This window comes from Agelaius tricolor, unplaced genomic scaffold, assembly GCF_023055355.1.
Source record: "Agelaius tricolor isolate 1412-34295 unplaced genomic scaffold, bAgeTri1.0.p SCAF_37, whole genome shotgun sequence".
Lineage (NCBI taxonomy): Eukaryota > Metazoa > Chordata > Aves > Passeriformes > Icteridae > Agelaius > Agelaius tricolor.
The window spans coordinates 880,587-899,040 of NW_027269297.1; the positions used below are offsets into that span (position 1 = coordinate 880,587).

Consider the following 18,454-nt stretch of genomic DNA (forward strand, 5'->3'; position numbering starts at 1 on the left):
TTTTATTATTTTATTAGGGTTGTGGCTGGCAGCAGGGCTTTCCCTGCTAGCACAAGCTGCTCAGTGGTGCTGTTATATTCCTTGGGATTACAGCTTTCCTGCTTTACAGGTAGCAACAGAAGCACCCAGAGCAGTGGTCTCAAAAGATTGATGCTACTTGTGCTTTCCTGACAACCATAACCCACTGAATTCCAGAAATATTGAGTCCCTGGGCATGGGCTAGAGCTACACATGAAAGAGAGGATGCCAGGATCATCTGGATGAGGTGTTGCTGCTGGCACAGAGCTTGTAAAATCTCTTGTTGATATCCAATCACAGAGATGATCACAATCACTCTGATTTAGTTCAGAGATGCTCAGAACTAAAGCAAAAAAATTCAAATGAATAAATTGATATGTATATAATTGATATGAAAAAAATTGATATGCCCTTGTCTGGGGGTGATGAGGAATCTGTGAATATTTACATGTATATATATAAAATACTTCTGTGGAAATAGGCACAGCTGTATTTCAGCTGTGAAATTTCTGGTTGAGCACCAGAAATTTCAGCTGTTAAGTTTCTGGTTTCTTCTGGAAGAAACCAGAACCAGAAGCACTGGTTTCTTCCACAAGGAAATTGCAGGCTGGAAGATGTGAGTCACCTGCAATCCCAGCAGCCTGTTTAGAGTCAGGGGTTGTGTTTGGAGTGTCACTGGTGCTCCATGAGTGACTGGGTTTGGGTGTCACTTGTGCAAACAGCCCTGAGTGTGGGCTTCTTGTCAAATGCTTCAGGCAACTGGTGGGTTCCAGCAAAACTGCTTTTCTGATGAAATTAAGTATTTATATCAGTGTTCTGTTGAGTTGGTGCTAAGTGTACAGAGGTCTGATTGCCCCTTAAACATTATATTATTTCTTACAATAGGATATTTTCCTGGAAATGTTATTTTTTTTTCAGAAACCATGAGTTTTATGGGCAAAAAGAGAGGATCCATGTGAAACACTGCAGTGTTAAAGCATGTTGTGTTTTGGAGATTACAGGGTATTCACACCTCTGCATCTGCTGGAATGCACAGTGGATCTCCCTTGCAATGGGAGGTGCTTTCCTTGAAACTTCAGTTGCTTTTTTCACCCCTATTCCCTCCAGAAAAAAAAAAAAAATTAAAATCTCCAAAGCCAGGATCATTTGTAGCTGGGACCAAACACCTTGTTGTGCTTTATCCAAGTTCAAATTCAAAGAGAAACTATGGAGAGCTTAAGAGCCTGGGGTAATTTGATCATATTCAAAGAGCCAGAGCAGGTTGCTCCTCCATGAAGCAGAGTGGAAAATGTGTTCATGGGACTTGGACCATGAATGAAGAGTCAGTGCACATCAAGAAGTCCAGCTCTGCTCTCATGTGAGCTTGAAAGCTCAGTGAGTACAGCTGCCTTCAGGCTCTCTGGTCCCTTTTGTGGATCAGCTCTCCAACAGCACTGCGCTTTCATTCCACCCTGAAAGAAAGTTTGGGATCCTGGCAGGTGGGTCACTAATATCAGTGTGAGGGTTTGGCAAGGGACCATCCCTCTGTAGTGGTTGTTTCAGATAAATCATAGAATTCCAGAATGGGATTGGAAGGGACCTTAAAGCTCATCCCATCCCACCCCTGCCATGGGCAGGGACACCTCCCACTGTCCCAGGCTGCTCCAAACCCTGTCCAGCCTGGCCTTGGGCACTGCCAGGGATCCAGGGGCAGCCACAGCTGCTTTGGAAACCTCTACCAGGGCCTGCCCATCCTCACAGGGGAGAATTTCTTCCTAATGTCAAATCTAAACCTACTCTCTTTCAGTTTAAAGTCACTCCCCTTTGTCCTACCATTACAATCCCTGGAAGAGGCTGAGCTTCAGGACTTCCTGAAGACAGCAGGAAGAAATCTGAGCTTCTTGTTGAGACACATCTCAGAAAAGACCAAAGGCACCTCAAAATAATGATCCTCTGCAGGCCAGTTTTGAGGTGTTTGCAGGGATGCTGTCCTGGTCAGCTCTTTGTGTGCTCCTTCCAGTACACAACAGCAATGCAGAAAAGGCAGCAGGATCTATGCAGAAGTGTCCCTGGGCTGGAAATCCTTCCCTGTGCAAGTGTCACAAACACATTCCCAGCTGGAGGGTGCTCCAAGCTCACCCTACCTGGAGGCTGCCAGTGGGGTCAGGCAGAGGGGCAGCTTGGTGCCACCAGGCACAGGGGCAGGGGAACCAGGGCTCCCTGTGCCTTCCACAGCCTCCTGAGCCCCCAAACCTGCTCTTCCAGAGGGACCTCATTAAGGCTGAGGTGCTTCTATGGATCCAAATGCAAAAGGGTAATGGGGGTCCCAGGGTCACCGCCTGCTGTTTTTCTCTTGTCTGAGGTGAGCACAACCCATCAGAGACGGGCCTGCACTCCTGAAAGGGGTCACAACCTTTTTTGCCATTCCTGCACGCTCTCATCCTCTGAATTATTGTCTGATTTTCATTCCACTCCAGTGAGCTGTCAGGCATGGCTCTGGTAATGCAGCGCAGCAGAAGCACAAACAGATGGGGGATTGACCCGCGTGCCTCCATTGCACCGCAGCTCAGCACTGCCACAAACTCCTCACACTGCCACTCCAGACCTGCCTCAGCACTGCCACAAACTCCTCACACTGCCACTCCAGACCTGCCCTCTTCCAAGGGGGTCCCTGTCAGGACCCAGGACATTCCTCTGGCTGCCCTGGGGGATTTGAGACCCTGGCAAGGGGCTCAGAGACCTTGGCACGGAGTCAAAACCACCTGTGCCTTCGATTTTAGTCCATGGAAACAATTACCAACTTCGTGTGAGGAGTTACAAGCCACAAGGGTTTGAGTAGAATGATAGGGAATTTGCCACAGGGTGAAACAGTAGAATTTTGGGGTTTTAGAATGGGGTTCAAGAAGCAAGATGGAGGAATCTGGGCATGTCCTGTCCTTCTTCTTGTCCTCCATCTTCTGCTGTGATGGTGGCACTTTTGGATTGGTTCAGAGTAGAGACAGACTGTCTAACATAGGTGATAGGTATCAGAAAATTATTGTAAATAAAGCACACTTAGTTCTTAGTATAAAAAGTTAACACCAGCCTGAGGGCAGGGACTGTGCCACAACCCGACCTGCTGGACAGATCTCAGCAGGTCAGAGAAAGAACGGGATAGATAAGGAAAAATAAACAACCTTGAAAAGCAGAACCGAGGAATCTCCACTTCTTCTTCGGTCATGGGGCTGGGAAAAAAGAGACTCTTTAATACCTTGGGGTCATCTCAACCACAGAAACCTGAGAGGTCCCTGGAAGGTTTGGGGTTATTGTCCCCTGCCTCGTGCTCCACAGACACTGACAGGGGCTGACAGGCAGCACTGGCCAGGTAGAAGCAAACAGCTGGGAATCCTCAGGGAGATCTGCAGGGAGTCTGGAGGAGGACGGGATGGAAAACCACACACACTGTGCTCAGGGCAAACATTGAAACTGTTATTGCATCTCAGGTACCTGAGCAAAGGGGCACTTACACTGCTGCCTGCACAGATGGATGCATACACAAACACTTGCCATGCAGGAAGGGACAAGGGGATAGATCTCCCTGCTAATGTAAGTCTGCCAAGCAACACTGAAATCATCGGCACTAAATCCATTTGCACTTTTATAGGATTTGGCAAGTAGCCTTCCTAGCAGGGAGCAAGCTGTGAAGGCTCAGGTACTCAACTCCTGTATTTATGCTGTGGGAGCTGGGCACTTAACTCTGCAAGGGACTTTTATAAATCCCCTCTTGTGGTATTTTCCTTTCTTCTGTTTTCTGTTCCTTCTTATTTTCCCTTTCAGTGTGTATTTCCCTTTTTTTCTGTGGAACCAAACCCATTTAGAATCTCTCTAAACAGGTCAGAGCAGCATAATGCTCACTGCTTCTGAACTAGCACTTAGTTTCAGGACACAAAAAACACCACACCTGGGAATAAGGGAGGCTTTGCAATCAGGGCCTTGTACTGTACTGGGATCTGGGAATGGGATGAAAGGGTTTTGGGGAAGGGGAAGTTTCTTGTCACCCTTCTCCTGCCCATAGGAGATGGGCTCTGTTCTCAGCTAAATCACTACTGTTCCTTCCTTATTCATGACAGCTTTCAATTCCTCACCATAACTTTCTCAAACTGTTAAAGAAACATGTTTTGAAAAGAGCAACAAATGCCTGAAATTACTTTTTTATTTACTTTTATTTTCCTTCCATAACCCTGTTGTTCTCTCTCCAGGCCTCCAGATCATCTTCCCTCAGTATTTACAAGAGAAGTTTGTCCAGTCTGCCTTGAGTTACATCATGTGCAATGGGGAGGGCGAGTACATCTGCAGGGACAGCCAGTGTGGCTGCCAGTGCTCCGAGGAGTTCCCGCAGTGCAACTGCCCCATCACTGACATCCAGATCATGGAGTACACCCTGGCAAACATGGCCAAGACCTGGACAGAAGCCTATAAAGATCTGGAGAATTCAGGTAACTGACCAAAACTCGCTTTTTCAATTTGTGGCAGGTTACAATCTGGTAAAAACCTTTTATTCCCTCAGTATAATGCTCTAGTTTGGCTAAAAAATAGAAGATTTGAACCCAAACCCAGGATCTTAGTCTTGAAAGTCCTACCCTTTTTTCCTCTATTAAACACACAGACAGGAACACACACCACACATGGAATTATGTGTACAGGGATATTTTCCATGGAAGTATATGTTTGGTTAAAAATCTGATTTTTCATACTAAACCATCTCCAAATCTCTCTTTTACTAGTTCTACAGAGAAACTTCCACCATATGAATGATGCAGAAATTGCTTTTCAGATTTGAATGAATACTTTCTTTTGCTTTGGTGAAAGCAATTCAGAGGGAGAAGATCACACAGGCCAGATGACACCTCCTTTGAGGCAGGGAGAAGAAGGGAAAATGACTCCTCTGTCCTGCAGGGCAATGTTCCCTGCTGCTGGGAACATTTATCTTTCCCACTTTCTCCCCAGGTGAGGCTGGGGGTGTCAGCACAGTTTGTTCCGCATTGGTGGTGGCAGTGGGAGTAGTTTACCCATAGTAGGTGTGTTGTACTCACAGGATACACACTCCTGAGGGCTTGAGGTAGGAAAGAGCAAGACTTTCAGTGAATTATCTCCTTTAGCAAGTGGCCTGTCTGCCCTGAAACCACACAGGCACCAAGCAGAACTTCATCAGGAGCCTGTCCTTGTGCTGACTCTCATCTTTCAGTCTTCACCAGCCACTTTCAGACACATTTTCTTCAATGATTATTGTCACAACTGCCCAGATCTCCATGTCAGGAAGAAAACTGTGAGGAAAGGACCACCTAGCTCAATTCAAGAGGAATCCTTCATCAGTTTTCTTTCTTTCTTCATGTTGAATGCCACCTTAATCCCTTTAAAGGCTGAAATGCAGTAGCCTGCGTGACCATGTTCACAGGGGTCCAAGGATGAGGGAAGAGACGAGGATCTGACTCCATGTTTCAGAAGGCTGATTTATTATTTTATTATATATATTACATTAAAACTATACTAAAAGAATAGAAGAAAGGATTTCATCAGAAGGTTGGCTAAGAATAGAAAAAAAGGGAATGATAACAAAGGTTTGTGGCTTGGACAGAGAGTCCGAGCCAGCTGGGCTGTGATTGGCCATTAATTAGAAACAACCACATGAGCCCAATCCCAGATGCACCTGTTGCATTCCACAGCAGCAGATAACCATTGGTTACATTTTGCTCCTGAGGCCTCTCAGCTTCTCAGAAGGAAAAATCCTGAGGAAAGGATTTTCCATAAAAGATATCTGTGACAAGCCTGTGACGTTTCCTCAAAGGTCTGTGGAGGATTTGCTTCACACTTCAACACGTGGCCCCTACGGTGTTTGTGCTGCTGCACAGGTCCTTATGTCCCACTCATGCTGTCACCCTGGTGCTCAAGCAGCCTGAGCAGCCAGGGCGGGAGTCAATGGCCCAAGGTTAATGCCCACCTTGACCAGATCCCCCAGGTACCCTGGGGAGCCACAGGGCTGGGCAGTTCCAGGAGCAGGTCACCAGCTAGCGAGGTCAGATGTGTTCTGTGAGTTTCTGTGGGTTCATGGATGGGCTGGGTGTGGTGTTGGGAGGGTCCCCAGGATGAGGTGAGAGATGAGAATTTGACTCCATGTTCCCAGAAGGCTGATTTATCATTTTATGATATTATATTATATTAAAAGAATGCTATACTAAACTATACTAAAGAAAGAGAAAGGACACATCAGAAGGCTTAACAAGAATGAATAATGAAAGCTCGTGACTGACTCCTCAGAGTCCGACACAGCTGGCTGTGATTGGTTATTAATTAAAAACAATTCACATGTTCGGCTAAACAATCTCCAGACCACATTCCAGAGCAGCAAAACAGGGAGAAGCTGAGGCTTCTTATCTTGCCAGGAGAAAAAATCCTGGTGAAGGGATTTTTCAGAAAATATCATGGTAGCAGGATGGATAACCCCAGGGCAAACCAGAAATGTGGATTTCAGGAGCTTTTGCCAGCTCAGTAGCACACAAGTTTACAAGGATTACTGGCAGTGCCTGCCAGCACAGCTCTGCCACTGGTTATGTGTTAGCAGTTGTTAGCTCTGGCACAGCATCTCCACAAAAGGTGCTCAAGAGCCACAGATTGGTCTCACCAAACCCCTTCCCATCCCAGGGGATCCAACCCAGCACTGAGAAGGTGGGAGCCCTGTGGGGAGGGGAGTTCCAGCCCCACATCCTGTCCTTGCTGCATTCAATCCAAGCACAGGCCAGGGCAGATAATTATATCCAGGCTCCCTCCCCTTGAGATTTGAATGGGGGAAGGTGTTTTTCATTTGCCATGTTCAAGTGACATATTGCAGTGCAATTTCTGCCATATTCCACCCAGGGCTGGAGGCTTTTCAGGGCTAGATGGAGTGATTATCTTTATGTCTAAAGCTGCTGCATCTGATTCATCACTTTGATGCATCATGCGTGAACTTATCCTTTGAGATAGAAGTTGCTATCACAAAAGCCTGCAGTATTAGTGTTTTGCTTCTTTGTTTTAATAAATATTCCCAATAACTAGAGGATTTTCTTCATTATGAACAGCAGAGGAGAAATCTCTGATGACACCTGAAGGCTTTTCCAATAAAGTGGACTGAAAGGCACAGGAGTGCTCTGAAAGCAAAATACCATTTTGCACAGGAAGCCACTGAAAGCCCAAAACATTTATATTCTGCTTCTGGTCTGTGTTGGATCCTCTGTTAATTTGAAAAAAATTGTGCAGGGTGAATCAAGAGTTGCTGTGATTTGGAATAGTATCTTCAAAGTCAAGGAGGCTGCAGTGAACTGAAGCTGCTTTGAATCAGCTCAGGAAATTTTTTACCCTGTGCTTCACTGCTTGTGGGTAAATTGAGAAAAATAACTCTGCCTTATTCTTGACATCTTAGAGTGGCTGGTCAAAAACTTCAGTGATTGTGGATTAAAAAAAGCGCCAACTTTTAATTAAGTCATTTGGTGGAGTTAATTTGTTTGTTTATTCGAGACTATTGCTGTCTGATGTAAATGGGATTTATTTATTTTTTTTTAACACTGGCAAAAAGAAAATTTCATCTGTGAAAGAGATGTCTGACCTGCCAATTCCCTGTGGTGCCACTTGTGATGCTGAGTCACTGCCATGGGACTGCCTTAGGGATGGGGTGACTCAGCAGAAAGAGGGGCCAGGCTGCATCACGGGAGGTGTAGTTCCAGCCATCAGCAAGGTCTGCTGTGCAGAGGAATCAAATAACCACAAATGCAAACAGACTTGTTAATTAATTGGAAATTCTCAGGGCTGAGTATGAACTATTCCCAGAAACAGGGAATATCCCCATCCATACCACTGGCTTTCAGGCAGAGTTATAAATAAATATAAATCATGAAGAAACGATGTTGGTTTTAAAGTACTTTTCTTTTTCTTCATCACCTTAATTTTAAACAACCCCATCCAGCTTTTATTTTGCCAGATTTGCTGCTCATTTGTTTTTCCCCCAACGTTGCACTGCGGTAGCAAAATGTGCACACTGCACCGAAATTCCTGCCTCGCCCGTCTCGATGAAAAATGTTCCACATTCATCATCAGAGGGAAAAGAGCCTGGGCTCCTGCACAAAAAGGCTTTTGAGGAAATTGATTTATAAGGGGCGGGAAGCAAATGCAAGGCTTTTACTGCTGAAAGGTACCCGGAGTAATCAGCATGGTCAACAGAAGCAATTACACCTGATGGTGGTTCCAGAGGCCCACGGAAAAGCACAGTCAGGGCTCAGGAGGAGAAGGGCACTTGCAGCAGCATTAAAAACACAGTGAAAACCTGAGAGATTACTAAAAAAAAAAATCTCTTGGTTGTCTTTGGGGGAGAAAGGAGACAAGCAGATGTCCCAGGGATGTTGTTAGTGCAGTGGTGATGATTGTTTGTATGAGGAGGATGTGAACATCCACTTACCATCCATGGCAGGATGGGACTGCCTGATGTACAAATATCCTTTGTTGGGCAGTTAAGCATGAACTGCAAGTAGGAAATTTCCTGCATAGGAAATCTGTTATGCAAATATCTTTAACTTTGTACTATAGGATTTAAATTATCTGATTTTTTTTCCGCTAATTCTATGGATTATTTCTTTTTCTTATTTGAAAAGATGTCAGCCTTTACAAGCTCTCCTTTTCCTTCTGAAAATAGGATGAAGGAATTAAAAAAAAAAAAAGAAGATTGGGAAAGGATCAGAAATAATGTAGATAATGTAGAGGAAATACTTCTTGTTGGCTTGTTTGGGAAGTTTATGGCAGGGTCCTAGTCCAGCTTCCTTCTAGAAGCAGGACCAAAGCCAGCACCAGGTCAGGTCAGCCTTGGTTTTGCCTAGCAGAGTGTAAAATGAGAGATTTTTATACATCTCTGATCGTGTTCCAGCACTGCATTACCTCCAAGTGATGAAGTTTTTCAGTAAATCATTTTAATTTCTCAAGCTGCAAACTGTGTATTGCTCCTTGTTACAGCAAGTGTCTCTCAAAAGAGGAGTTTTGTTCATATCTGTGAGTACCTTTTGCTGTAATTAAATATCCCTTGGCCTCCTCTTTACCAAGTGAGACCAGTGCAGCTCCCCACACCTGACTTTGCAGAGCTCAGGGCACCTCAATGTCCCTCAGCTCTGCCCTCCCAGTCTTGTCCATCCCTTTTAGGTGGGTGCCCCAGGTGTAACACTGCCAAGAAAAGGTGAATATCAGTGTCCCCAAGCAGGATTCAGTCCAGTATGAAGTGTTTTTTTTCCAGTGAGAGCAGGATGTGGACCCACCTCAGCCCCCAGGACCTTCCTCAGCTGATTGTGCCCAAGCCTGTGCTGACACTTGGGGTTTTTCTCTCCTGGTACAAAACATTGCTCTTGTTGTTATTGCATTTGATGGAGTTCTTATTGTCCCACTCATTGCATTTCTCAAGGTCTCACTGTGTCAAATGTGGTTTTCTAGCATCAAAAATTGAGTTATTTTCCCCTGAGAAAGTTGGAACCATCTGGTTTTTCCTCATCTGAGGTTGTCCCAGCCTGGTAATCAGAATCTGAGCAAACCACCCTTCTCAGGTAGGAAGGAGGGGCTGATCAGAAACAGAAACAGCATCAGAATTGATGATTGTGATGAAAAAAACGAAACAACCTCAAACAAACCCTGCAGAACAGTGGGGTTTTTTCATTATCAAGCAAAATAAAATGGAAATAAAGTGATCAAAAAAACAACAAACACAACAAACAGCAATACTGAACAATATATTCTTCGATCAATTGGATTTGTTCCTTTGGCTAAAATTGACACCTTTTGTTCTCACTCGAGCCCTTCAAACTATTTCATTTTATTTTCCTCATTACAAAATGCAACTCATTTAACTTCAAATGGAGTTAAATAAGAGGTAAGAATCAGAATGCTCATTTTAAAAAATGCAAAAGCAGGACATTTTAACAGCATCCAAACCTTTCCTCTGGGGAATTTTTAAATCTTTGTTTCTCCCCTTTTTTTTTAATTACACAGCAAAATGCTTTGCCTTCAACAACAAACAGCATTTCAGGAGCAGCTGAAAAACAACATAAATGAGAACACTTTAACTGAAAATGATTACAACTCCCAGCTTTTTGTTTATAACCCTTACACTATAACCTCATGTTCCAGGGAATTTCTGCTGTTGGTTTTTTTTTTTTCCTCCACCGTGTACATTTTAACTGTGCTGTTACACCTTGATATTCACTATAGGGGTTTTTTTCCTAGATGGGAGCAGCAACAGCCATGGGATTAGTGGCTTAACTCAGAGCAGTGAGTTAATGGGCATCACCTTCCCCTGGCAGAGCTGATGGCCTCATCACCACCGCTCTTTCTCCACCCTGCCAACAAAACCTTTGTCACAGCTCAGAAACCTCCGCATTTCTCCCCATTTCTTGTGTGTGTGTGTGTGTGTGTGTTCCAGATGAGTTCAAATCCTTCATGAAAAGGCTACCTAGCAACCACTTCCTGACCATTGGGAGCATCCACCAGCACTGGGGGAACGACTGGGACCTGCAGAACCGCTACAAGCTGCTGCAGAGCTCGCTGGAAGCCCAGCGCCAGAAGATCCAGCGCACCGCCCGCAAACTCTTTGGCCTCAGCGTCCGGTGTCGGCACAATCCTAACCACCAGCTGCCTAGGGAAAGGTACCTCCATCCTTCCTCGGGCATGGGGGAGCTGGGCTCAGGGCCTGGTGGAGCTGGGCTTGGGTTTGGGATTAATCCCAGCAGGATGTGTTTGGATGTAGGGGGTGTTGGCGTGGATGTTTGGGGAAAACGGTAAAATCTGGAAATTCCTGGAGGTGTAGGTAACTTTTGTCACATTCCTCATTACATTCACGTCTTGGGCTTGGGTTTGGGATTAATCCCAGCAGGATGTGTTTGGATGTAGGGGGTGTTGGCGTGGATGTTTGGGGAAAACGGTAAAATCTGGAAGTTCCTGGAGGTGTAGGTAACTTTTGTCACATTCCTCATTACATTCACATCCCTTCTGTGTGGTTTTAGCTACCCAGGGGAAGGGCATCACTTATTCTTTAAGTTCTGCAAGAATATCTTCAGTCTGTTCTGCTTTTTTTGTGGTTTTCCCCTCAAGATCCACAGCTGAGCTTTCAGCCTCCTCTTGCTGTTCAAAGAGAGATGTGGAGCACAAGGTGCTTCAGTCCATTCTTGGATTGTGCTCCTCAATATCTCCAGAGTGAAAGGAGAAGCTTTAGTTTCACTTGCAATACATCACATTTTTGCTGTGAGATGCAGCGTGAACCTGTAAAACCTCACTGAGCAGAAGCCTGGCAGGGTTATTATAGGTGGAGAGAGCAGATTTTCCATTTATTATATGTGGAGGAGAGCATTTTCCACTGCTACAGCAATTATTGATATCTGATAATCCCCTCCTGCTGGCTCCTTTCAGCCCTAACCTGTAGCTGAGTTGCTTCAATTCCTTTTTTGGAGACTTGCATTTCTGGATTTTCATAAACATCTCTTGCTGTGTCTTTCTACATTGTCTGGACTGAAGCAATATGGAAAATCTTGGGGGAAAACAAATGAGTCTGAGTGCCTTTTCTTGCATGCTTCTCTTGGAAGGGTCAGGTCAAGTTAATATTTGAAGAGAAACTGTTTGTTCACTTCCTTCATTACCTAAATATTCTGTTTCAAGACAAAATTGACAGATTGACTGCTGTCTACAGCTCTCATCCAGCTCCCTGGCTGCTGAACACGCTGACTTTTCATTTCATCACTGTGCAGCTCAGAAAACCCCTTCCAGGGCTTAACACCTCTTTAATTACCAAGAAATCTCATGTTTCTAGACAAAAATTTGATGGACTTACTAGGGATGAGGAGAAATATCTATTAAATGTAAGAGATTATGAAATAAAGTCTTTGGAGAGCTTCCTAAACCTGCCCCATCCCTGCCAAGTGGCTGAGCTGCTCTGACCAGGCTGAGTGCTGGAGGAGCCAAAGGCATGTCCAAGGTGGAATTTTTAGTTGTTTTTGAATTTTTAACAACAACAACAACAACAACAACAACAAGAAAGTGAAGCAGCAGCGAGGAAATCTCCATCCAACCATGTTACTCCAAAAGATTCAGACAAATATGTCTTCAGCATTTATCATCTATTTTAAAAACCCAGCCAAGCAGAAAGGGAGCCTCCAAGTACTACAATGAAATGTGGGGGAAGGAGGGTGGAATGGATGATGGCAGATGGGTTTTTAACTGACTGATGTGCTTGATTTGTTTAAGTCAACATGAGCAGGCATATTATAATTTCTTTTCTTGTTTGTCATTCTGCATCTGCAGCTAGGCAGGGGAGCAGTGTGGTAGGAGCTCTATAGTGGAAGAGGTGCAGCCCATCTTTCTCCTCACAGAGCTGGGAAATACTCTCATTTTCTAATTGCTGCTGTACAGAATGACAGAGGCTCATCAAGCATGCCAGTGGCTTTGAAAGGATGGCTTGGTTCTATTAAGAGCAAGCCTCTCTCTCTCTCTAATACACATAATTGTAAGCCTGCATTATACATTCAAAGGCAATGTTAAAAAAAAAAGATTGCAGTTGATTGTCCTCAGGGAAAGGAATAGGTGGTGCTTCCAAAAGGAAGATAAGAAAAGAAGAGTAGAGATTCTGGCAATTAGGCTGGTTCTCCATGACCCTTTGCAATGGCTAAGGAGATAGAAATCTCTATATCTCTATATCTCTATATCTCTATATCTCTATGTATCTATATATCTATATATCATCTCTATATATCTATGTATCTATATATCTATATATCTATATTTTATCTATGGAAGTATAGATAAATGTATAGATATATCAATATATAAAGATATAGATATAGATATAGATGATATAGATATAGATTAGATATAGATATAGATATAGATATAGATATAGATATAGATATATTTGGTCTGTACTTCTTTTGTCAAAACCCAGGAAAGTTTACAGGTTTAAAACAGAGGCAAATCAGCTGGTTTAAAAAGGAGACCACTCCTCAGTTAATAAAACTTTGATGTCGAATGATCACCTGTAGTTTTATTTTAAAGCACTGGATGTAAAATAGAAATAACGTCCAATGGAGAGAAGGGTTATACATGTTCTGGCCTGCAGCCAAAATACATCTCACAGCTGCTGAGGAAAAAAATAGCATTTTTTACTTCACTCTCCTGTACAGAAAACCCAAAAGTACCCCCAGAGCAGCTAGTGATGGTTGGAAAGCGAAAGGTGAGTTTACAAAGGAAATTATTTAAGTCCCTGCCTTTTTTCCTGCAAATAAAAACCAAAATCTGTCTGGCTGCCTGTTCCCAGCATTGCCAGGGAGCCACATGTCCAGTGAGCAACAGTCAGAGAGCACTGCAAAGTAATTCTCACTCAGAGCTTGGCCTGCAGGTCATGTTTATTTTCACTTTAGAATCATGGAATCATTGAGGTTGGGAAAGACCTCCAAGATTGGTGAGTCCAGCCTGGGCTTGATCCCCGTTTTGTCACCCCAACCAGAGCAGTGAGTGCCACATCCAGGTGCTCCTTGGGCACCTCCAGGTGTGGGGATTCCCAGCACCTCCCTGGGAATATTTTAAATGAGGATCAGGGGCTACTCTGGTACTGGTTTCCAGCTGTTCAGCAGTGGATTTTTCCAGCATTCTCCTGCTGTGACACCTCTTGGGTACAATGCCATGAGCCTGAGCTGTCAGAGGGGTGTGTTTTAAAACGTTACCTCCTGTCAGCTGAAGGGCTTTGGCTGGTCCTGTGTATATTCTTAACCTGTCCCAGTCGCAAGAAAAAATGGGGTAATTTATACCACTTTACTTCTCTCTCACTCTCTCACACTTCCCATTGTTGTGTTTGTAGCTGATGCCCAGCTCTGCCCTGGATTCTGCATTTTTATTTAATTACATCCTTTATTGCTGCCATCAGGAGATGGTGGGTAGTCTCCTGTTTCATTTTCTTCATGGTTTTTTTAGTCTTCCTTGTATCTTTGCTGAAAGCTAACACACACACACACACCACAAACAACCTCCCATCCATCCTCCACAAAGTTCATCTGGGGAACAGGAAATTTACTGGTATCCATTTCAAGATATCAGCTGAGGTTTCTTTCCCATTTTGTTCTGCTGGCTGTTAGTATAAAGAAGAAGATTACTATCCAGTGATTTTTTTGCTAAGACAGAAAATACCCAAAATGGACAGAATGTGGTCATCTGACTCTAATTTATTTCATTCCTATGGCCTGGCAGTCCATGGCCCAGCAACTCAGGGGCATTATCAACACATAAAACCTGTGTAAAGCATCAGTCCAGCACTGCACAAATCCAGGTGCATTTGACTGGGTTTCCAAACAGGAAGCACAAAGATTCAGATGGATGAAAATATATTTGTATTGCTGAAAAGTGAGCAAAATTTCACCTGTGAGCAGAAGACAGCCTCAGTCCCCGGGATGGTTTGGAAATGCTTGTTGCTGTCAGCTTGTGGCTGTGTTTTACAGGCACACTGTGCTGTGCTGTCCCCTCCCCTCGGGGCAGAGCTGTCCCAGGAATTAAGAGGAGCCCTGTGCTCATTTTGAGGGACTAGGGCTGTGATTGTCTCCCTCTACAGCAGATATTTATGGGGGTCACTGCCTTGCTCCCAAGCTCCCCAGCCAGCCTTGTCCTTTCCACCAGCAGAAGAGCTCCTCTTGGCTGGGAATAGGGGGAAGAGACCCTGTCAGCCCTGTACCAGGGGTAGGAGAATATGAAAAATTGTCTGTTTCCATATCCAACACTTCAGAATTTTTCTTCTAATGTCCTTCCTTTTTTCCTTGTCCTTCTTTTTACTCCTTTTCTTCCTGCTTTTCATTCCTGCTTTTTCATTCCTGCTTTTCTTTCAGTGGTTGCTGTTGCAGTTTTTCCCTTTCTCCACCCGTTACCCCTGCCCACTGTGTTTCTCTCTCATTTTTCCTTTTACCTGCACATTTTCCTCTTTTTCTTTCCCAATCTTTCTGTTTCTGCTCCTTGATTATTTCTTTCCTTCCAGTGCTTTCCTCTGTTTTACACTCTCATCCCTCCACTGGCTCCCTCCCCCTAATCATCTTGCTGTTCTTTGCTGCTGTATCATTTAATGCCTTCTTTGATACAGCCCACAGCTTAATGATTATTCGGAGGTCAGGCGATGCAGGTGCCATGAATTTCACTAATCCAGCTCTGAGAGCCTCTGTCCATAATCACTCCTCCTGTTCTACAGGGGCTGAATCCTAATTTGTCATTAGCCAGTCCTCTCACTGCAGCACTACCAAGAACTTTTTGCCCAGAGGAGACAATGAAGTATTCATTAGCCAGGGGGGAGGTGGAGGGGAGGGAGCAGCGGCTGCACACAGGGCTCTGCTGAGGGTTGCTGAGAAAGGAGCCGCTGTACCCAGCTTTCCTGGGGCAGTGGGAAGGGGGAAAAAGGGGGAACAAGGCAACGTGGCAAGTGGGTTGTGCAAAAAAAGTGAACGTGGGCTGCAGTGTCATTTTCTAGGAGTCGTTCCAGGGCTGCAGGATGTGGGGTTGAAAGTGCTGATCCAGCAGCTGTGGGAGTGGTGGGGCTCAGGGGTGGGTGAGCGGGGCTGATTTTAAGGAAGAGACTTCAAGAAGTGATTAATTAGCAGAAGACTTTTGGGGTTTTTTTTTTTAAGGAGGAATAGTTTTAGCAGCTTTGTCTCTATGCATCCTGGCTTCCACCTTCTTTTCTACTGTTCTGAGCTCCTAAGCAGAGGTTGCTGCTTGCTTTGCTTGTCCTGTTATGGGTCTGTGTTTTAGAGGGTGGAGCCAATGACCTGAAGAGCAGTTTCCTCCTGCTAGCCTGGGAGTTCTGCTGCCCTTGGGATGTCCTGATAGCCCCACAGACTCTGGCATGGCTTTATCAGCTCCATTCCCATGTCAGTAGAGCCCTGCTGGGATCCTTGGCAGGACACAGTGCCTGTCTTGGCTCCTGGTGCAGAGTGAAGATAGAGAGCTCAGGTGAGCATTTCCAACTGGTGGCAATTTCTTAGAAGGATTTTGCTCATCACCAGAGGAGTAAACAGCAGATGAAAGATTCAGTCTAGAAATAGACTGGAATAGCTCCCAGATGCCACGGCAGGGTATTGATGTTCCGAGAGCTCTGCCTCAGACATATCCCTGAAAACACTGTAGCTCCAGCAAGATGCCAACACTGATTCCCTGTGAGGCCTTACAGCGCTAATTCTTCCTCCTCCTCACCTGCAGGACGATACAGGAATGGCTTACCCGAGTCCAGTCCCTGCTCTACTGCAACGAGAACGGGTTCTGGGGGACGTTTCTGGAAAGCCAGCGGAGCTGCGTTTGCCACGGTGGCACCAGTCTGTGCCAGCGCCCCATCCCCTGCATCATCGGGGGCAACAACAGCTGTGCCATGTGCAGCCTTGCCAACATCTCCCTCTGCGGCTCGTGCAACAAGGGCTACAAGCTTTACCGAGGCCGCTGCGAGCCCCAGAACGTGGACTCGGAGCGGAGCGAGCAGTTCATCAGCTTTGAGACGGACTTGGACTTCCAGGACCTGGAGCTGAAGTACCTGCTGCAGAAGATGGACTCCCGCCTGTACGTGCACACCACTTTCATCAGCAACGAGATCCGCCTGGACACCTTCTTCGACCCGCGGTGGCGCAAGCGCATGTCCCTCACCTTGAAGAGCAACAAGAACCGGATGGACTTCATCCACATGGTGATCGGGATCTCCATGCGCATCTGCCAGATGCGCAACAGCAGCCTGGACCCCATGTTCTTTGTCTACGTCAACCCGTTCAGCGGGAGCCACTCGGAGGGCTGGAACATGCCCTTCGGGGAGTACGGCTACCCGCGCTGGGAGAAAATCCGCCTCCAAAACAGCCAGTGCTACAACTGGACCCTGCTGCTGGGCAACCGGTGGAAAACCTTTTTTGAGACCGTCCACATCTACCTACGCAGCCGGACTCGGCTGCCCTCCCTCCTGCGCAACGAGACTGGCCAAGGGCCCGTGGACCTTTCCGACCCCACCAAGCGCCAGTTCTACATCAAGATCTCAGACGTGCAGGTCTTCGGCTACAGCCTGCGCTTCAACGCGGACCTCCTGCGCAGCGCGGTGCAGCAGGTCAACCAGTCCTACACGCAGGGCGGGCAGTTCTACTCCTCCTCCTCCGTCATGCTCTTGCTGCTGGATATTCGGGACCGAATCAACCGCCTGGCGCCTCCGGTGGCCCCGGGGAAGCCGCAGCTGGATCTGTTCTCGTGTATGCTCAAGCACCGCCTGAAGCTGACCAACAGCGAGATCATCCGAGTGAACCACGCCCTGGACCTGTACAACACCGAGATCCTCAAACAGTCCGACCAGATGACAGCCAAACTCTGCTAACCCCTGGACTTAGCAATGGACACTTTGGTGATTGATCCTTTTGCTGTATAAAAAAAAAAAAAAAAAAAGAAAAATAAAACAAACGAACGAACAAATGAAAAAAAAACCCACAAAAAAAAAAAGAAAAAAAAAAAGAAAAAAGAGAAAGAGGAAAAAAAAGTAAAAAAGGAAGAAGTAAAAGTGGGGGGAAAGAAAAGGGGAAAAATAAGATTTGTAAAATGTAATTAATATACAAAAGAGGAAAAAAAAAAAAGAGGAAATTCTTCATTTGTTGAAAACTAAACCCGTTCTAGCCGCTGTATAAGACTGTCAGGCATGTTTGTTATTTCTATAATCCGTCATAAAAGGGTAACACCATACTCTCTCTTGACCTTGGGGGTGTTGCTTGTGAGTCCTCAGGGGCAGCAGAGGAAATAAAGGGAGGAGCAGAGAGAGGGGCAAACTTCTGTACTGAACTGTCAAGTTTTCTGCTATGCAGGTGCCAAGACAAAGAGACATACAGAAAAAAAAAAATCAAAGCAAACAAACAAACAAGAGTTATATGTAAATGTAAAAGAGCTACCATTATTCCTATAGTGGGAGTAAATGGTTAAAGATAAAAGATATTTCTTCTGTTGAGATTTATGCCAGCTCTATGTTGAGTTATTCCTGCAGCCTGTGCTGAGCTTTGCTGGAGGACAGGAGGGGATGGCAGCCCTTGGGGACTACAACTGATGAGTTTTCTCACCTCCTTGGTGAGACAACACAGAAAATGTGGAGGGTGGGTGCAGGGCTCAGGTGTCCTCCCTTTGGGATTTCCATCTTGGAAGACATTTCACCAGAGGTAGAGACTCAGCAGATGCTGGAAAATGGGATGTGTTGGGTTTCTTAGCTTGACCTGCAGTTTGTGCCCTGCCCTGGGCTGGTGCTGCCTTCAGAGGTGCCAGAGGAGGAGCAGCACCTGTAAATCTTCCCTCACTCATCTTTCAGACCCTTCTAGATAGTCCCTAAATCAGAGAAAGCCAAAATCATAAAGGCAAAGCTGAGTTTGTCTTTCTGCCTCAGGTGCTGGGTTTTCCAATA

At 45.4% G+C, this 18,454-nt stretch overlaps 1 protein-coding gene across 1 annotated transcript in view; it reads left to right on the forward strand.

Moving 5' to 3' along the window:
- BRINP1 (BMP/retinoic acid inducible neural specific 1) overlaps window positions 1-18,016 on the forward strand; it is a 93,282-nt gene extending 75,266 nt beyond the window's left edge. Inside the window, exons 6-8 of the mRNA XM_071453829.1 lie at window positions 4,236-4,472; window positions 10,460-10,682; window positions 16,252-18,016. Coding sequence (XP_071309930.1) covers window positions 4,236-4,472; window positions 10,460-10,682; window positions 16,252-17,392 — 1,601 coding nt within the window. The 3' untranslated portion in view covers window positions 17,393-18,016. The remainder of the gene's footprint in view (window positions 1-4,235; window positions 4,473-10,459; window positions 10,683-16,251) is intronic.
- The last annotated feature ends 438 nt before the right edge of the window (window positions 18,017-18,454 follow it).